Consider the following 18,443-nt stretch of genomic DNA (forward strand, 5'->3'; position numbering starts at 1 on the left):
ACAAACTTCAAACTTTTTGCAAAAATGGTGTCATCGAATTTTCAAAGGATTTTTTTCTTGTTTGGGCATAAAATTCGGTGAATTGTACTAAATAAAAAAGAAAAACATTTTGTCGAGAAAATGCTAGTCATACAATTTCAATATATGGAAACTGTATGACTGGCAGTTTTTTTGATGGCGACAACAAAAATTGCTCCAAAATTTTTTTTGTTTTTTAACCACAAATCGAAGTACTATTTCGGCTGCTTGATTATTGATCAACTGCTTGCTGTTTGCAGCCATTTTAAAAATTGTTCTTCCTTGAAATATGCCGAAGTACAACAATGCCAAAAAAATGTTGTTAAACTGTGCCGAAACTGAGCAATTACTTAGTTTTTGAAATCGGACAATTTTTGAATAAACTGGAGCAAAGTATTTCTGCCTTGATCAATGTCTGATTTGTTACTTTCGTTATATCATTTGTGTAAGACAACTCTAAGACAATTCAGGCCGTTTTCTAAGCATTGTAAATGCAAGATCGCCCCGCCTTTGGTGATTCCAGTGTTGAGTAAACCAAGGTTTTTATCACTTGCGTTCGCTTGCAAACACAACCCCAAAACTTTCAGAAATTAAATTTAGAAAAAAAGCTAGTTTTTTGGTTTATGAAAAACAAATACTTGTCATAGAATTTATGTATAAAAAAGCTTATCATAGAGATTTTCTGTACATATGGAATTGTATGGAACTGTATGCTAAGATCTTTTTAATTTATAAGTAGTTTTTCATATAAGAAGTTTTTGTCAACCTGGGTATGCATTTTTGACGGAATGTTTTTGCTACCATCTGATGAATGTTGTCGTCCTAAGCTCAAAATTAAAAGATCATTTGACCTGTGACCATTTTTCATAAGTTGTGGGGGTTTGGAAATTGCTAACTGGGCCAATTTGGGATAATTAACGCGCGATATTTTGCTTTCTTGTAACACGGGTGAGCGGCTGATTATTGCGTCCCATTGAATTGAGGCATGTGATTTGGTCGTTTCATTATGATAAAAGACGCTAAAAGCATACCTTTTTAGTTTAAAATTAGCGTGTGGGGTGATAAATTGAAGAAAAGAAAAGAGAAAAAAAGTTTTTCTTTTTTTTCGATTATTTCGTCAAGTTTTCCAACAAATGACTTTTAAATTGTTCTGAAAGTGCAGTAAGAACATTCAGGGCTTTGCTCTGATATACTAGAAGTCTTATTAGGTTTTTTTTGAAAGTAAGAATAGCAACTCTCCTATATCATAGTGAGATTTGAACTTGATACAGCTCTCTTGTCAAATTTTTCCGTTGTAAGCATGCTCGGCATCATTATAATGACGACATTTCAAATTTAACCGACGACATTTCTATGAAAAAAAACTTGTTTTGACGTATTACGAAGATGTTTCCACGATAATTAAAATTAAGGAAAAGTCATTTTTAACGGTTTCACACGATGGCAATCTTCTATAGCAACTATGCTACCACATATGGTGCATCGAATGCTTGAACATTTAGGTCACCAGGAAACTCTAATGACTTTGAGAAAAGAAAAGAATTTACCTCATAAATTTAGACCACCTAGGTAACTTTAATAGTCTACGGTTTGCATCGAATTTGGTGTCATGTTTCGACTTGCTTCGTTTTCCGGGACTGTAATTGATTTTAATTGAGTTTTAGACGTAATTCGGTACTTGAAGGCAAGAGGGCTTAAATTACAAGGAAACGTGACTATTTTAAGAGTTTGCTCCGATTCCTTATGCCTGGGGTCTTTATTTTATGGTAATTAGTCCCAGTTGTGTAGTTTGATTTTTATGCCCTCCAGCCGATGAAATGAAATGAAAAGCAGCGATTGATACGGCCCGCCACTATCAAATCTTTTTATTTGCTAGTCAAACTGGTTTGAAAACAAATGACAAAAGAGATAATAAATTGCATTGAAAATGAAAACAAAAAAAACAAGATTTTTTGTTGTCCTTGCACCTTGAAGCTGTCATTATACACAGTAACTGAAACTTAATTTAGATCAAAATCTTGCACTTCGTGATCAATTTTGTTTCATGTTTTTGATCACGCCATTTTTTTTTCTCAATGGAAGTTATCAATGAACGGTTTTGATTAAAACCGCATGACATCAAAAAGTAGGAATATTTTTGCTTAGTAGTCTGACATCTTATGATCAAAAGGATAACCGTTGACTAGACAAGTAGCTCAGAACATTACGGCACATGACACAAAGCTCCGGTACATAACACAAAATAAGTTAAAAATTGAAACGAAAAATGTTAAAATTTGAACTGTTTTATTTTCAAATTTGTGCCGTTTTCATGATTAATGAATTGAATTAAAACTAATTCGTCGTGAGACAGTTAGCCTCTATTTCAAATTGTATTTTTTTGCGATTTATTCCTAGAATCTGAATAATATCAGTTTATTTTATTCCAACAATTGAAAGGAGGAAGGAAGTTTTGTTTCCACGTAATTTTCAGTTTTTTTGCGCAAAATTAAGTACCACAAAAACTGATCGGAATGGGTTGGTTGATCTATCATTTTGAAGCTTCGTCAGCCGTGATTCGCACTACAATAGAAAGTTTTGAACGTTTTCACAGTGTCGGGAAAAAAGGTTTGAAACTTTTGTTTCGTCTTTCGAAAAAAGTATGGAATAATTACGCTTGGGGTGATTTTATATTTTGATGTTTTTCGACTTTTTAGCAACCCGTTTCTGATAAAATATATTTTTTACCATCTGAAAAAATATTGCTGTCCCGGGCTCAAAAATAAGAAAATCACCAGTGATTTCTTTTTATTACGGAATAAATCGTTCCAAAGTGACATCATCAGGAAAAACATTTAAAAAGTAGCTTTTTTGTATATTATTTTGTTTTTTTTTGGAATTTTTCAGGACTCCGCCTTGCAATACAAACCATTCTTTTAAAGAAAAGAAACAAAAAATTTGTGTTTTTTTCTGCTGACGTTTTAGCTGAAACCTTTTTTTTGTAAAGTTAAGACAATTTGAAAACAGTTTCATAAATTCAATATTTCTTTTATCTAGCTTCAACATTTCGTTAATCCGCTCCAAAACAATTCGGAATGAACTGCGGCAGGCTCAATTAGGCAAGTGACGTGTTTTAAGACGCAAATTTATCGGTTCTACTTTCGGAGTGTTTGTTTTTCTCCAGACAGTATTCGAATTTTTAACTGGTAATTTATAGTGTTTTTTTTTCTACATCAACCAAAAGTATTTTTGCCTTGAGCTCAAACTTCAAAATTATCTTACCTGTGTCTATTTTTCATAAGTTATTTCTGTTTAATTAAGGCGAGTTTGGCCAATTTGGGATAGTTACGCGCGATATTTTCCATGCTGCTTACGCATAAGTGGAGATTTAATTCGTCTTTGAAATTGCTTCAAACTGAATTTTGGCAAGCTTTCTGGTCTTTTTAATAATTTATTATATGCTAATTGTATCACCTTGTACTTAACATAACAAGTGGGTGGATAGTTTTACAAAAAGTTTTAAAAATTACTTGAGACAATTAAAATTTTTATTATTCAAAATGATCTCAAGTAATTTTTAAGACTTTTTCAAAACGTTAGTTTTACTTTAGTAAAATTAGTTCTCAAAGTATGTTTCAGCGCATTCTAAAACTTTGAAACAAAATGACAAAAGATTTCTTCAAAGTTTTGAATCATAAAATTATTTTGAATTATAAAAATTATACTTGTAGTCTCAAGTAATTTTTAAGACTTTTTCGAAATGTAAGTTTTACTTCAGTAAATTAGTTCTCAAAAGATGTTTCAGCGCATTCTAAAACTTTGAAACAAAATAACAAAAGTTTTCTGCAAAAATTTTTGGTACATTTTTTGATTTTCTTCTACCCAAGTTCTATTTTTTGTTCAGATCATCTAATCACGCCACGAATAAAAAGCGGCACACAGAAATACATAAGGTTTTTTCTTTATTTTTTTAAGAATTGTTCCTTATAAAGGGTCTTTACATTGCGTCTGGGCGAAGAAACTTCAAAAACAGAACTTTTTTTAAAAGTTCATTCATGTTTTGCAGAAAACTATCAACACTTTAAAAGGTTCGGTAATTCATGGCTTCGTGTTATATGAGCAGTATTGTTTTTATTTATCCGGGAAGATTTGTCTGAAAAGGTTCTTTCTGCAAAACACCTGACATGTCTGCCTCAAACATGCCAAAACCCCGTCGTTCAGCTCAGGTTTGGCAGATTGGATTAATTAACGCCTCAACAAGTTTGAGTCAAACAGAAGCCCGGCTTTTCCAATTTGATTTTGTAGCCCTTCACCTTTTCAGTTCATATAAGGGAATTATTTCTTCATGCAACATGCTTGCCCGAGTTGCCCGACTTTGTATTTAAATTATTTTGAGCAACGCTTTATCAGCAAAAAATTGGCCTCGATATAATTCGAATTGAGCCAAGCTGTTTGGTTCTGCTAATGCGGACTACTTTGAATGATTTAAATGCAATATATATATATATATATATATATATATATATATATATATATATATATATATATTCCTATTTTTTTTGTTTTGAAACAAGTTTTGACTTTGACAGAAAAGGAAATATTGAGAAAAAATGAAAAGCAGTTGGATTTTTCAATACCTCGAAACGATATGGAAAACTGGAACAGACAGAACAAAATAAAAAGAACAAATAGCCGATTTCAGATTGCTTTTTCATGCTAATGCTAATTTTCAGATAAAAGTAATGTCTCAAGGTCGGCTCAAAATTCCAATTTGCATGCAAAAATAGTTCAAAAGTGAAATATTGCTATTTTTAATTAATTCTGTTTGTTTCAACTTTCTGCAACGAAATAAAGCCATGCTTAGAACCAATAGAAAAAAAAGCTAAGAATTTAAAACGGTTCTCAAATTGGAAAGTATAATAAAAACTGTCGAAAGTATAATAAAAACTGTCGAAAGTATAATAAAAAATGTCGAAAGTATAATAAAAAATGTCGAAAGTATAATAAAAAATGTCGAAAATATAATAAAAACTGCAGAGAATTTGAGAATTTGATTGCAAAGAACTTGATTAATTTTTGGTTGCAAAGAAACCAATTTTTCATTTCGACACGTTGGTACAAATGGGACTTTTTCAAGAGTTTTTTTCTGAGTGATTAAAAAACTTTTGAAGTATTCTGGGCTTCATTAGTAGAGAATTTAGGATATGGCGGAAGGGGGGGTTGCACAACTTTCTCAAGGAATCGACCCCTCCCCCTGCCACCGCACCATCGTTGGTACTTCTCTACGATGTATCCATTTTCAGCTGACTGACCCAAAAACTTTTCTAAAAGGACCTTTGGCGCCAAAAAATAGAGGTTTTGAGGGAGAGCGCGTGCCGAAAAATTGCGCTTTTTTGATCAAAACCTCAACGTCGTTTTTGGCCAGTTTTTTCCGAATTTCGCCGAATGAGGTTTGGAAAATACTCCTTGAGAAATCATTCATCCGCGCCTAGGTTGGCTTGTGAATAGGACATTTAAACTCATGCAAAGACAGAGAAAACAAATATCATAACTTTTTCAGCAAATGATAAATTTTTAATTTTCCAAAACCGTGACTGAAATATCCAAAAAGCCGAAGAGCCAACAACCCAAAGTTTAGATAACCATCTCGGGCCAAGGTCCGCGAGTTATTTTGCGGCCTGGTTGAGCCGCTGAATCTTTCCACGACTAAAAAATCATAATCCCGCAAGAGGATTGAGTCGCGCAAAGTCGCAACATGGGTCGCTGAATGCCATAACATGGGTCTCACAAAATTGCAGCATGGGTCGCTCAAAGTCGCAGCATGATTCGCTCAAAATCGCAACATGGATGGCGCAAAGTTGCAACAAGGTTTGCACAAAGTCGCAACATGAGTCGCGCTTTATGAGAAAAATTTTGAGCAATTTTATTAATGGATTTTTTTTATCGATATTTTGGATTGTGAAATTGTAAAACAGTTGCAAATAGCAAAATAAGCCAGTATGTATGCTTTTTCGATGTGAAATTAGCTAGACCAGCATATTTAATGAGCTTATACAGACCATGGGAAGGCATACACATGGTCTCAACATCAAATATAAGTTAAAAGCATTTTTTTGAAAAACACAAAAATCCCAGCCGAAAAATTGCTAGAAAACAATCAAACCAAGCAATGAAAAACCAATTTAAAACAGTCATCAAATAAATAGGATTTTTAAGCGACAAACAGCTAACACTTACCTTGAAACTAAAAACTATTTTAATTTTAATTAAATATTTTGTCAGATTCTTTGTCTGCGAGTTTGAAAAACAATTGCGAATAACAAAATAAGCCAATACATATGTAATTTAATTGAGTGCATGAAACAGAATTAAACAGTGGTGCATGAAACAGGTCCATTATATTAGAAATAATCTGCCCTGGTTTCTTCGGTAAATCTGCTTAAAACTTCTGTCCTTGGCGCTGTGGCTGCGACTTGAACCTAAAAAACTCGCATTGAAAATGATACCCGTCATCACTTGAATCTCTGTAATCATCAATTTTTGGACTTTCCGCTGCGTTACCAGGAATGCAGCGTATCTTTTTTGGGTCGCGCAAAGTCGCAACATATCTTTTTTGAGTCGCGCAAAGTCGCATCATATCTTTTTTGTGTCGCACAAAGTCGCAAAAAATTTCTTCGTTCGCGCAAAGTCGTACCATACCCATTTTGAGTCGCAACATAAGTCCTCTACCTCGGCCCGGGTTCCAACTAGCCAAAAATAACTTATTTTATGCAACATTACAACAGATTGTCACCATTTTCATGCAATTGTTACGCAATTCTGGTGTAATTAATGTTAATCCAATGTTTTTTCGACTTCATGATAAGGCAGTTTTTTTTATAAATGGCGGATTGTTAAGCATCCACCGAAATATCACACTAATATTCAGATTTTTGTATACTGGCTCCTGATTGGCCAATTCTTTCTCCCACGTGTACTGATTAGCATGTCTTTTTAGGATTCAAGACGAGCTGTACTTTCGACTACATGAGTCGAGACCTGAACAAGAGGACGTTTCTGGTGTTCATGTATTTGATGGGCTTCGTCTGTCCTCTCATCATCACCATCTTCTGCTACTGGAGTCTGTTTGACTACGCCAGGAACTGTGTCGTTCCGGGAGACGACGCCTCCCGCATCCGACACCAGGTATTGAAAAAATTACATAAGTTTTTCTTGTCTTACACAAATTGAAGTGCATATGTTTTCATTATTACAGCATGCTTTGCTCTTTTCGGGTCTCCATAACAATCACGGTAGGTTCCAGTAAGTCAAAATCTTTTAAATTACGCTCACATATCTATTGAAAGTTTTACTTGCTTCGAGTTATTTGGGCTAAAAAATTTTTTATTATTTTTCTACAGGTGAGGTTCAACCATCAGACCCTCCACGCTTTAAAACTAGAAAACAATTCCGAAACATTTTGTTTTTTTCATTTTTAATAAAACTCATTTTTTTTTGCTTTTTATTTTTTTAATAGCAACACTGTTTTCATCGCAAACTCCCGATTTGCACATAAAAATGCGTATCTTGTCTTAATGTGATTTTGATATTGAGCGGTCAACGACAATTTGAGTACCTCTAATATTGTCATGCGATGTACATCAAATCTTTTCTGGAAACTTTTCAGGAAAAAAAAACCAAGGAAGTCAGATTATTCCTTCAGGAAAAATCCAGGGGATAAAATTAAAACAGTATACACATTTTTCCCGTAACTAAAAAACCCTGCGATTTACCATCAAAACTTGTTTTATGGGGAGCGACGAAAAAATGACTTATTGATCCGCCCATTGGAAATGGGGAGAAACTTTGCATTTAGGTGTGTTTTAGTTTTATCTTTTTTGTTTGTTAAAAAAAAACAGGTACCACAAATTATCATAGGGAAGTGCCCAGTTACATATCATAATGAAGTCCTTTCCGTCGTGATTCGAACGGCACTAAAAATTTTAAAATTTTGAATAAAGTTTCTCAGTATCGAGAAAAACTCTTTTGAATTTTGATTTAATTTCAAGCGAATAAGCTGAGTTAATTTTCATGCTTAATTTGAGCCGTGAAAATTTAGTTTTGTTTGAGTAAAATTGGTTTTTGGAGTTTGTTTGCGCCATTTTTTTTTTAAAAAATTAAATTTATCATATGTAATTTTTCTTTCTTTTTCTTTAAAAACTGTTTTTCAGTTTGCCTATTTTATTATGACCGTGGAAGTGCCTAAATTCTACAAAAAAAACTTTTGTTTTTTAAGGCTATGTTCGGAACATTCTGGGCTACTTGCACAGTAACCGGGTATCTTTGATCAAATTTGTTGGATCTTTAAAACTTAAGAACACTTAATTTTTGTATTTTTTTGTTTAATGATTGTGGAATTTTATGATGAATATTCACAAAACTCAACATATAATCTTAAATTGAATCAAAAAGTATCCTTAAATATTGATCATAAAAACTGCCACACACATTCGGCGAAAACTTAACAAAAAACCAAACAGCTTATCGTAAAGAACAACATGATGTGTTTCAGCAACAGCGTGAAATCAGCCTGGCTAAGGTGTCCATTCTAAGTGTGGGTCTGTTTCTGCTGGCCTGGATGCCCTACGCGCTAGTGGCCCTGATTGGCCACTTCTGGGGTCCAAGACATCTCAACCCATATGCATCCACCATCCCCGCACTGTTCGCCAAGAGCCAGTGTATCTACAACACATTCGTGTATGGCTGTGGACATTCCAGCTACAGGTATGGCCACTATTCACAACCATGAGAATATTCAGAAAAATATTATGTATCAAATAATGCGGTGGCTTACAGATCTTTTGAGAGTAAATAAACCAAACGAAGTATATACAAATTAAAACGCGCCGAGTATATAAGCCATAGCTGAAACGCTACATCATATAAATAACTTTGCAAAACTTTCGTAACTGTTACATAATTGTTACATAACACTTACGTATTTTGGGCTGGTTTGTACTTCGATTGGTTTATATACCACCAGCATTTTTGTATAGAGCAAAAACTCAATAGGGCCATGTGAACAACCTCCCCCCTCAACCCAAAAAGATCAAGTGAACAAGGCCCCCCTTAAAATTTTAAACCTGTAAAGAAGAACTTTAAACCTGTAAAAATTAATTTTAAAATCAATTTTTCAATTATAACCTTTATGTCAAGACCAATTTAAAATTTGGGACAAAGTTAAAAGCCTGTTCCCTAAAGCAATTTAAGGATTTAAGATTTGTTTTTTTTTATTAGATTTCCAGCCAACCAAAACTAAAACTTTTTATGCAGAGCTAAACAAATCTAATCCAAATTATATTTTGGGTTGGAGAGTCTTAAGATGTTCAAATCAAATGGAAGATATTAAACTGACCCTCAAAAATTTTAAGTAAACAAGCGGTCAAATAGCTACAGAGTGTGGGGTCATAGCGATTAGTAAGCTAAGCGATAAGCTTCAGCGAATAGCTTGTTGGTCCGACTTTCGATACGAAAGTAACGGAATATTTGTGCTCGGGGTGGGTTTTTTTTTCTTCAGACAAATTTCGACTTTTTAACTAGCCATGTTTGACGGAATTTTTAATAGCATTCGAAAGTTATTGTTGTCTTGAGCTCAAATGTGAAAAGATATTTGACTTGTGATCATTTTTCGTAAAGTTACGGGGGTTTGAAGATTGCCATTTTGGCCAATTTGGGACAATTAACGCGCGATACATTTCGCGCTATTAACGCGTAAGCGGTGAGTTAATCCGTCTTAGAAATTGTTCCAAATTGGTTAAAAGAAGCTTATTTGCCATAATTGGTTTGTTACAAGGAGCAAAATTTATCCTTTTAAACTTTATATGGCGTGTGGGGGGATAATTTTCAAAAAAATTTTCAAATTTTAGAATTTTTTTTTTTCATTTTGTCTTATTTCATTGAATTTTTTAATGTTATTACTGCTACATAAACCTTAAAAGGCACTCGGAACATTCAGGGCTTCGCCCTGATACGAGCAGTCTTGTTTCAATTTATTATTGTTCCGACTTTCGATACGAAAGTGACGGAATATTTGTGCTCGGGGTGGGTTTTTTTTTCTTCAGACAAATTTCGACTTTTTAACTAGCCATTTTTGACGCAATTTTTTTACATCATTCGAAAGCTATTGTTGTCTTGAGCTTGAATTTGAAAAGATATTTCACCTGTGATCATTTTTCGTAAGGTTATGAGGGTTTAAATATTGCCATTTTGGCCATTTTGACCAATTTGGGACAATTAACGCGCAATATAATTCGCGCTATTAACGCGTAAGCGGAGATCTAATCCGTCTTATAAATCGTTCCAAATTGGTTGAACGAAGCTTATTTGCCATAATTGATTTGTTACAATGAACGAAATCTATCTTTTTGTACTTTATATGGCGTGTGGGGGGATGATTTTCATTAAAAAATTTCAAATTTAAGAAAAAAAAATTTCATTTTATTTTATTTCATTTCATTTTTTTATGTATTACTGCTGCTCAATAAACCTCAAAAGGCAGTCGGAACATTCAAGGCTTCGCCCTGATACGAGCAGTCTTGTTTCTTTTTGTCATCTTTTCGGCACCGTTATACTTAGGCACTGTTTTACTTCCACCAAAGTTGTTAATCAGCAGAATTTTTTTATGATTTTAGTAGGAGAAATAAGATTCCAATTTAACATTTGACTCAAAAATCAATTAGCTTCAACAACCGAACGTCAATGCCCCGTTACCAGTGTACATCTCGACACTCTGTTTGCTGCAAAAACTTATTTGCAAAGCACGTCATATCCAGTTCTACGCTAACTATGGCTTTGGACCAAGTTTCTTGTGCGGCATAATTCGTAACGCAAAAATAGTTTGCGTTACGCTTTCAGCACTATGAAAAAAATCTTCAAAACTTAATTCAGAGCATGACCAAATTGGCAAATTTCAAACACCTGAAATTTTACAAAAAAGATCGTAGATAAAAAATCTGTTTAGATTTGATTTCAGGGAGAAAATATCTTCTATGGCCTAAACAAATTATTTGTTAAAAACTAATACTTCGACTGCCAAAATTGACGGAATAAAAAACCATTCCAAGCATAAAAATTCCGTTTTCTTCGAAAGTCGGATTAACCAGTAAAAAATTTTGCATTAAAAAAAAGGTCAAAACGTCAAGTAATGCAGGTCAAAAATATTTTCCATCCCTTTCTTCAAGTTTTGTAAAACCAGACTATGCGAAAACTCTGTCAATACCAAGTCAAGCAGAACATAGGCTACTTTTAAGTTACGAAGGGTCGAGCACCACTAGAGATCCGCTATTGGGGTCCATATTTTAAGTTTAGTTTTAAATTTTTTTTTGAGAAGTAGGAAGCAACAGTTGCATGTAATGAGACTAATTCACTGGCTTGGAAATTTTCTAATATATCAAAAACTAAGGAGAAATTCATTTCCTTTTTTATCGGTTCATTGGAAACTGAATGATTTTTTCCCAGAAAAAAACCAGATTTTAATTTAAATCAATGTTTGTTGAGGTCTTATTAAATTGTCTCTTAATTTACAACTGCATTTTTATCTAAACAAAAAGGAGTATCTAGTTTTCATATTTTAACCAAAAGAGTAACATTTATTGTTTAGATTTCGTAAAATAAGTGATAATTTTCCAAAATTTTCGGCTAATCAAACGTGCATTTTGATAAGGTGCACCCGAATACGATAAGTTGCACTAATTTATACTAATTTTTAGGGAGCAGCTCGAACTTGTTGGCGAAATTGGTTCTTAATCGTTGTTTTTTAGAAGAGCTCGGAAAATCAATTCAATTGAGCTAAATTTTGACAAATCATGTGCACGTCTTTTTACTATTTTCGTGGAAATTAGCTGAAATCACAATTTTATGTTTCAATGAAAACATATAGGGGTAATAGTTATGCTGGTAATCAGTTTTATATTCTCAGCATTTTCGGGCACCGAAAGTAATTTTTGGTGCGTGTAATCGATTTCCTGTCATGCCAATGATAGTGAGTGAGGACGAGATCTCACATGAACTCAAGCTTCTGGTCCACCAGCGCCTGATCAATTACGGCTGCAGTAGTGGTACCACGTGAAATTTCAAGACGCAAAAAATGACTTTATCTTGTGGAAAAAAGAGGTCAGCTCTACAATATGACTCAGTTTAGGATGTGAAGAATTAAAAGAAACGGACTTAAAAGAAATCACAATAATGCCAATTCGACTGAGCTTGTGGATTAATATACGCGCGCATTTACGAATTTGTTGTTCCGATTTTTGCAGACACTTTACCTCCGATCATTTTTTGCAAAATTTTTCGGTTTGCAAAGTGCCAAAATGGCCATGCTCTGGACTTGCTAATGCGCACTTTGAAGTTTTTATTCATAATGCTGGAAGCGTAACGCGAGTTAATTATGCGTGGTGAATAATCGAGCAACACAGAATCTGGAACCAGATATAAACTATATTCATTCTTTGGTTATAAATTGAATATTTTATCTCTATAAAATATTTTACATTAACCAATCACGGTCCATCTAACTAACAAACCACTTATTTGTAAGTGCTGAAATTACTTGTAATTTCAGCACCAGAGAGATTTGAATTTAACTTAGAAATTAGTTACCTCTCCCAGAGAACTTTAGCAATCGCAATAAGCCAGTATACTCTAGATCTATTGAGCCTAGCAGAGACTAGTTAAACACCCTGAGACTAGTAGATATAAGAGTAAGATTATGATCGGTATTAGACTAAGAAGTTGCACGAATCTATCCGGCCGAAAATAAGATAGCGTGACGAGCAGACGGTGTACCCTATCCGAAATTACTCTATGAGTTACACCTTGAACTTAACTCATCTGGTGCGACCAGTGAGGCTCGATCAAGACATTAAAAACAAATTAGCTTAGAACTAACAACATTTTATAAAATGTAAGTTATAATATGCAGTATATAGATCACGAACAACCACAAGAACGAGCATCTAAAGACTAGACGACCCCATCACACTCAACCTACAGAATGGCTAAAAACAACTGACATGCCGCTCACAATCACGACTCATAAAGAATTTAGAGTACGACTTGACTTCGCAGAAAAGGACTTCATTGAATCAGACCAATGACCACCTCGATGTTCAAGTATACGTACAGATCCGAGTTACAAGGCATCCCCTCCAAACACGATCTTCACGCCATTCCCAAACCAGATCGAAACACAGTTCTACACAACCAATCAAGAAAGAACAGACGATCATAACAAACCATCTTGAAATCAGATTGATTTCTTTGACAGCCAAAGCCTTTGTCAAACGATAACTAATAACTTCCTATCGATGACTCCAGCTTCCTGGAACTTTCTTCTCCAAGAACAAAACAGGAAATGATGCTCGTCAAACGACAACGACCAACATCCATCTTTCATTACAGATAGAAGATCTAAGATTTAAAACTCTGTAAACCCCGGATGGGTGGAACCAGATATAAACTATATTTATTCTTTGGTTATAAATTGAATATTTTATCTCTATAAAATAATTAATATTAACCAATCACGATCCATCTAACTAACAAACCACTTATTTGTAAGTGCTGAAATTACTTGTAATTTCACCACCAGAGAGATTTGAATTTAACTTAGAAATTAGTTACCTCTCCTTGAGAACTTTAGCAATCGCAATAAGCCAGTATACTCTAGATCTATTGAGCCTAGCAGAGACTAGTTAAACACCCTGAGACTAGTAGATATAAGAGTAAGATTAGAATCGGTATTAGACTAAGAAGTTGCACGAATCTATCCGGCCGAAAATAAGATAGCGTGACGAGCAGACGGTGCACACTATCCGAAATTACTCTATGAGTTACACCTCGAACTTAACTCAAATCGTTTCAAAATGAAATAAGGCTATCTAATTGGTCGTATTAATTTTGTATAACTGAAGTTTTCACACACTTGAAATTGAATAGCGTCCAAAAGTCATAAGTTTTGAACATTTTTTTCCCAAAAAACGATTCGATATGGACTAAGGACAATCCAATCGGAACATTCAGCGATTTGCCCTGTATACGAGCAGTCTTGTTTACGATTAATAATGCAATTAATTTGAGCACGGTGGTTGATTTTGCTCTCAAAGTGTTTCTAAACTGCCCGGGTTGACCTCCATACACCGAAAATGCTTATCATACAATTCCATACATCAAGTGTGTGGGAAAATGCTTGTCATACAATTTTCATACAATTTCTAAAAATGGTTGAAAACTGGTATAAACTCATTTCTGTGGCTGTTTGATTCTAATAAAACAATCTGGTGATAAAAAACTGAGGTTTTCGTTTTTTGAAAAAAATGCTTATCATACAATTCCCATATATGGAAATTGTATGACTGGCATTTTTTTGGTGGCGACACAAAAAATTTTTCAAGTAATTTTGAAAATTTAGCCCAAAAATTTTTTTGTTTTTTTTCTTCAACCGCAAATCGATTTTCTTACGCAAACAAACATTTTTCGAAAAAAAAAAATTTTGCATGCAAAATTTAATATTTTGTGTGCATAACGTAGTCTTGGATACGATAAAATTGGCTTTTTTTTTCTTTTCACTTAATTTTTTTTTCAAAAACGCTGAAAATTCCTCTTTCTTTTGTATGGGGTGTTAATGTACGCGTTGATCAATGTCTGATAATTTGAAAATTCAAAAATTTAATATAATCATCATTAAAAAATTTTGCCAAAAAATAAAAGTTTGTTACTTTTGTTATATCAATTGTGAAAGACAGCCTAATTCAGGTCGTTTTCTATGCATTATAAATGCAAGACCGTCCAACTTTTGGTGTTTTGAGTAACCAAGGTCTCTGTCACTTGTGTTCGGTTGCAACTACAACCGAAAATTTTTCAGAAACTAAATTTAGAAAGAAGAAACAAAATTTTTGGTTTATGGGAAAACACCTATCATACAATTTTCATATATGGAAAAATGCTTATCATAGAGTTTTCATACAGTTTTCTGTACGTATGGAATTGTATGAAATTGTATGACAAGAAGTTTCTCATATATGGAAATTGTATGATAAGAAGTTTTGGTCAACCCGGGTGACTGGAGGCAAGCTACTTTTTCCATTTATTTCTGAAAATTCAAGATTTATAGCTTTTTTTTGCTCAACAAAATGATTCCAGAAAGTTAAAAGAGCTGCCGGATTATTCACGTCAGTGCTTAGATACGAGTAATCTTTTGTTCTTTTCTTTGTTCTGGGGTATCGCAAAATCTTTCAGACGCCTGAATTGCCGACAATCGATAGCGCATTTGATTCAGATTTGGCTTTTGTTGTGCGGCTCAAAACAACTAAATAATTCAATATTCAGGGTTTTAGCAGTCTTTAACTTTCAAAATCCTTTGGGCCTTATTGACTATAAATGTAACAGCAAGACGTCTTATTGCTATCTGTCAAGTGCCGTTTCAAATAGTGTTTTTATCTTCCAATAAAATAGACAGTTAAATTTTAATTACTTTCAGTGCCCAAAACATTGAAGCGCATTTGCAGCCCTTTCAAATTGACAGGTGTGTCAAAAATTATTAAGTACAAAACTATTTTTAACCTCGTTTCCTTGAGTTCGCTTAAATCATGTTTTTCATCAGATTATGTGACTCAATTTTAGTTACAAATTTTAGTTGTTTCCGTGCGGAAAAAGCTAAAGAGCATTTGCAGTCTTTCAAATCGACAAGCGTGCCCAAAATTATTAAAGCTCAAACATATTTTAAGCTCAGTTTACTTGAGTTCGCAAAAATCTTGTTTTTCATCAGATTACGTTACTAATCAGTGACGGGGAAAGTAAATTATGAAGGAAATTGATCAACTAAACCTGGCATCGAACTAAAAGGACACAAAAGTTTAATCGGATCTTCTTTCAAAGAGGGGATTGGTTACAAAGTACGAAATGCGTTTATGCTTTATTGTTCAATTCTTTCTTAATACGGGGGTGGAAATTTGTTACTAGGTGCCATAGCGGAGGAAATAATTAACAAAATCCGATTTATCTGGGCAACGTAGTGTTTGGTGGTATTACCTTAAAATTAAAAAAAAAAAACTTTAAAAAATATTTCATTCAATTCATGGCAACTATTTTTAGTTTAGTGTCAGACAATTATTTCTTGTTGGGTTACAGCTGACGCAAAAAAGGGCTGTTTCCGACGAGCAAATTTTTAAACCTTGCAAATGGTATCTTTTTCATGCGAAAAATTTCAAAGAGTTCTCAAAAAGAAGAGTTTCTGGAACACAGAAGAACCGATTAGCCTAAATTTTGCCACCAATCATAATTCTATAAACTATCTAAGATGATTTTCGGGGTCTTTTTTGTTACACAGCCCAAAATTCATCGTTTTATTATATTGAAAATTGGAGCATAATGCTTGATTCTGAATGGATCAAATTAAATTTAATTTAATTTTGGACATATAAGCTCATATGACGTTTTGATGATTTGGGCCGATATTTGTTCTGATAATCATGCTGAATTTTGATCATTAGACAACGATACTTTTCTGCCCGTTGGTCCTTCGGCCATGACAAAATCCCCCAGGTATTAGGTATTAGCACCACTTTTTGCCAATTGTGGGCTGGGCCATCTAAGATCAACTATAGAATTATCTTTTGTTACCTCTCGATTTTTTGTGGAGGATATTTTTAATTGTTTGTTTTGCATATTCCAGTTTTGCAAATACTGTTATCTTATATGAAATCAACGTTTAACCAAGAACGTTTTTATTTTAATGAGGTAATCGACCATTGCCAATATACCAAATAACCTTGTGACTTGCCCAATTTTGCTGGTAATTAAAATCTAAGAACTTGAGTTTTTCAGCTTAATTAGATTCTGAAATAACATAATGGCGATCATAATTTCAATTTAATTTTTAATGAAGTCCTTTTTTTATTTTCAGATACATGTATTCGTCTGTGAAAATATTTTCAGCTCGTTTTTTTTTGTTTTTAATCAAAGATCACTTGATTCAACCCCAGTGCTCTCAGAATGCAAGTTTTGCAAAGTCTGTTGCAGAAATCGTGCAAGAAAAAAACTATTTTATCCTTCGGCAACATGGAACAAACCTTGTCATAAAATTTCTATTATAAAAAAAAACGTATCATGGCGATTTGAAACAATTTTCTGTACTTATGCAATTGAAACTTATGACAGAGCTTTTTTCTCACATGGTAATTGTAATATAAGCATTTTGAACGAGTACAGCGAGCGAGCAGGCTAATTATAGTCGCAAGTTAGTAGTAATTAAGCCATGGATTTTTTAAGCTCTGAAAAATTTAGTAGTTTAGGTTTTTAAAGTTTCTTAGCGCCACTTATAAGAAACTTCAGTACAAAACTTTAAAAATTCAAAAAAATCTACAAAAAAATAAACGTTTTTATTTTTTTTTCTATATACTTGTCATTAAAAAAACTGATTCCTTTATGTCTACTTTAATTTGATTATTAAAAACGCTTAATACCTAGTCTTTCGCTTTCAGATCTTTTTCACGCCACGCATAAAAAATTTGATTTTTTTTTAACTTGCATGTTGATTTGCATGTAGCAGAGAATTTTCCGACCATATTCTTGAAGAATATGGTCGGAAAATTCTCTGCTAGATGCAAATCAACCGACCATTTTTCTTTTAAATTTAGTAATTTAGCATTTTGCAATAAAAACCCAATTAATCGACTAACTTAAGCAAGTTAAGACCCTTCACCTCTACAATTCATTTAGATAATTATTCTCAGCGCAGCACTTAAAAAACTATTCTTCTTTTACCAATCAAGAACCAAGTTAGTCTTGCCCTAAAACACGTTAGTGGGAATAGTGCTTCCTTATTGCCTAATTTTTTCCTGAAGAATTTTTTTTGGCATCACTAATTATGTCTGTTCCATAATTATTATTCGGCTTAGATGTCTAGTTGCCTAATGTAGAAAAAGCAAAAAGTATAGCGTCGAGTGAAATATAATGTATTTGTTGTCTATTTTTTCGCTATTATCCGAAACAAAACAACTTCAGTCAAAGTGCTTGACAACAATTTTTTAAATGAGTTCAGACTGAGCTCAGTCGAGATTATTAGTTTTTAGCTTGAAACAGTTTGAGACTTTTTTCGGTAAGACTGTCTAAATCTATTCGGCTTAGGTTCAGCTCAACCAGGTGAGCTTTTTTCTCGGTCGGGACAATCGGTACAGTTCTGAGCTGTGTAGACGAAAATTGAAGCCTCAATTATGTCTGTTTTGGACGGCCATTCAGATAAGAAACCTCCACAAATTTTTGCAGGGGGATGGGCTTTGGAAATGTTGGTAAACAAAACTTAGGAGGATAGAGCGGTAAACCCATCTCATTTTCCCGTAACAGGGATCCGTCGCCTAAAAAAACCCAATTTCTGAGAAATCAAAACGGGAAATCATTAGCAATCAATTTCT

At 33.6% G+C, this 18,443-nt stretch overlaps 1 protein-coding gene across 1 annotated transcript in view; it reads left to right on the forward strand.

Annotated features, from left to right (window-relative positions):
• Positions 1-18,443, forward strand: part of LOC134857298 (rhodopsin-like) — a 73,034-nt gene that overhangs the window by 38,038 nt on the left and 16,553 nt on the right. The window contains exons 4-5 of the mRNA XM_063873685.1: positions 6,995-7,182; positions 8,549-8,760. Of these exons, the coding sequence (XP_063729755.1) occupies positions 6,995-7,182; positions 8,549-8,760 (400 nt within the window). The remainder of the gene's footprint in view (positions 1-6,994; positions 7,183-8,548; positions 8,761-18,443) is intronic.

Source organism: Symsagittifera roscoffensis, chromosome 1 (assembly GCF_963678635.1).
Source record: "Symsagittifera roscoffensis chromosome 1, txSymRosc1.1, whole genome shotgun sequence".
NCBI classification, from domain to species: Eukaryota; Metazoa; Xenacoelomorpha; order Acoela; family Convolutidae; genus Symsagittifera; species Symsagittifera roscoffensis.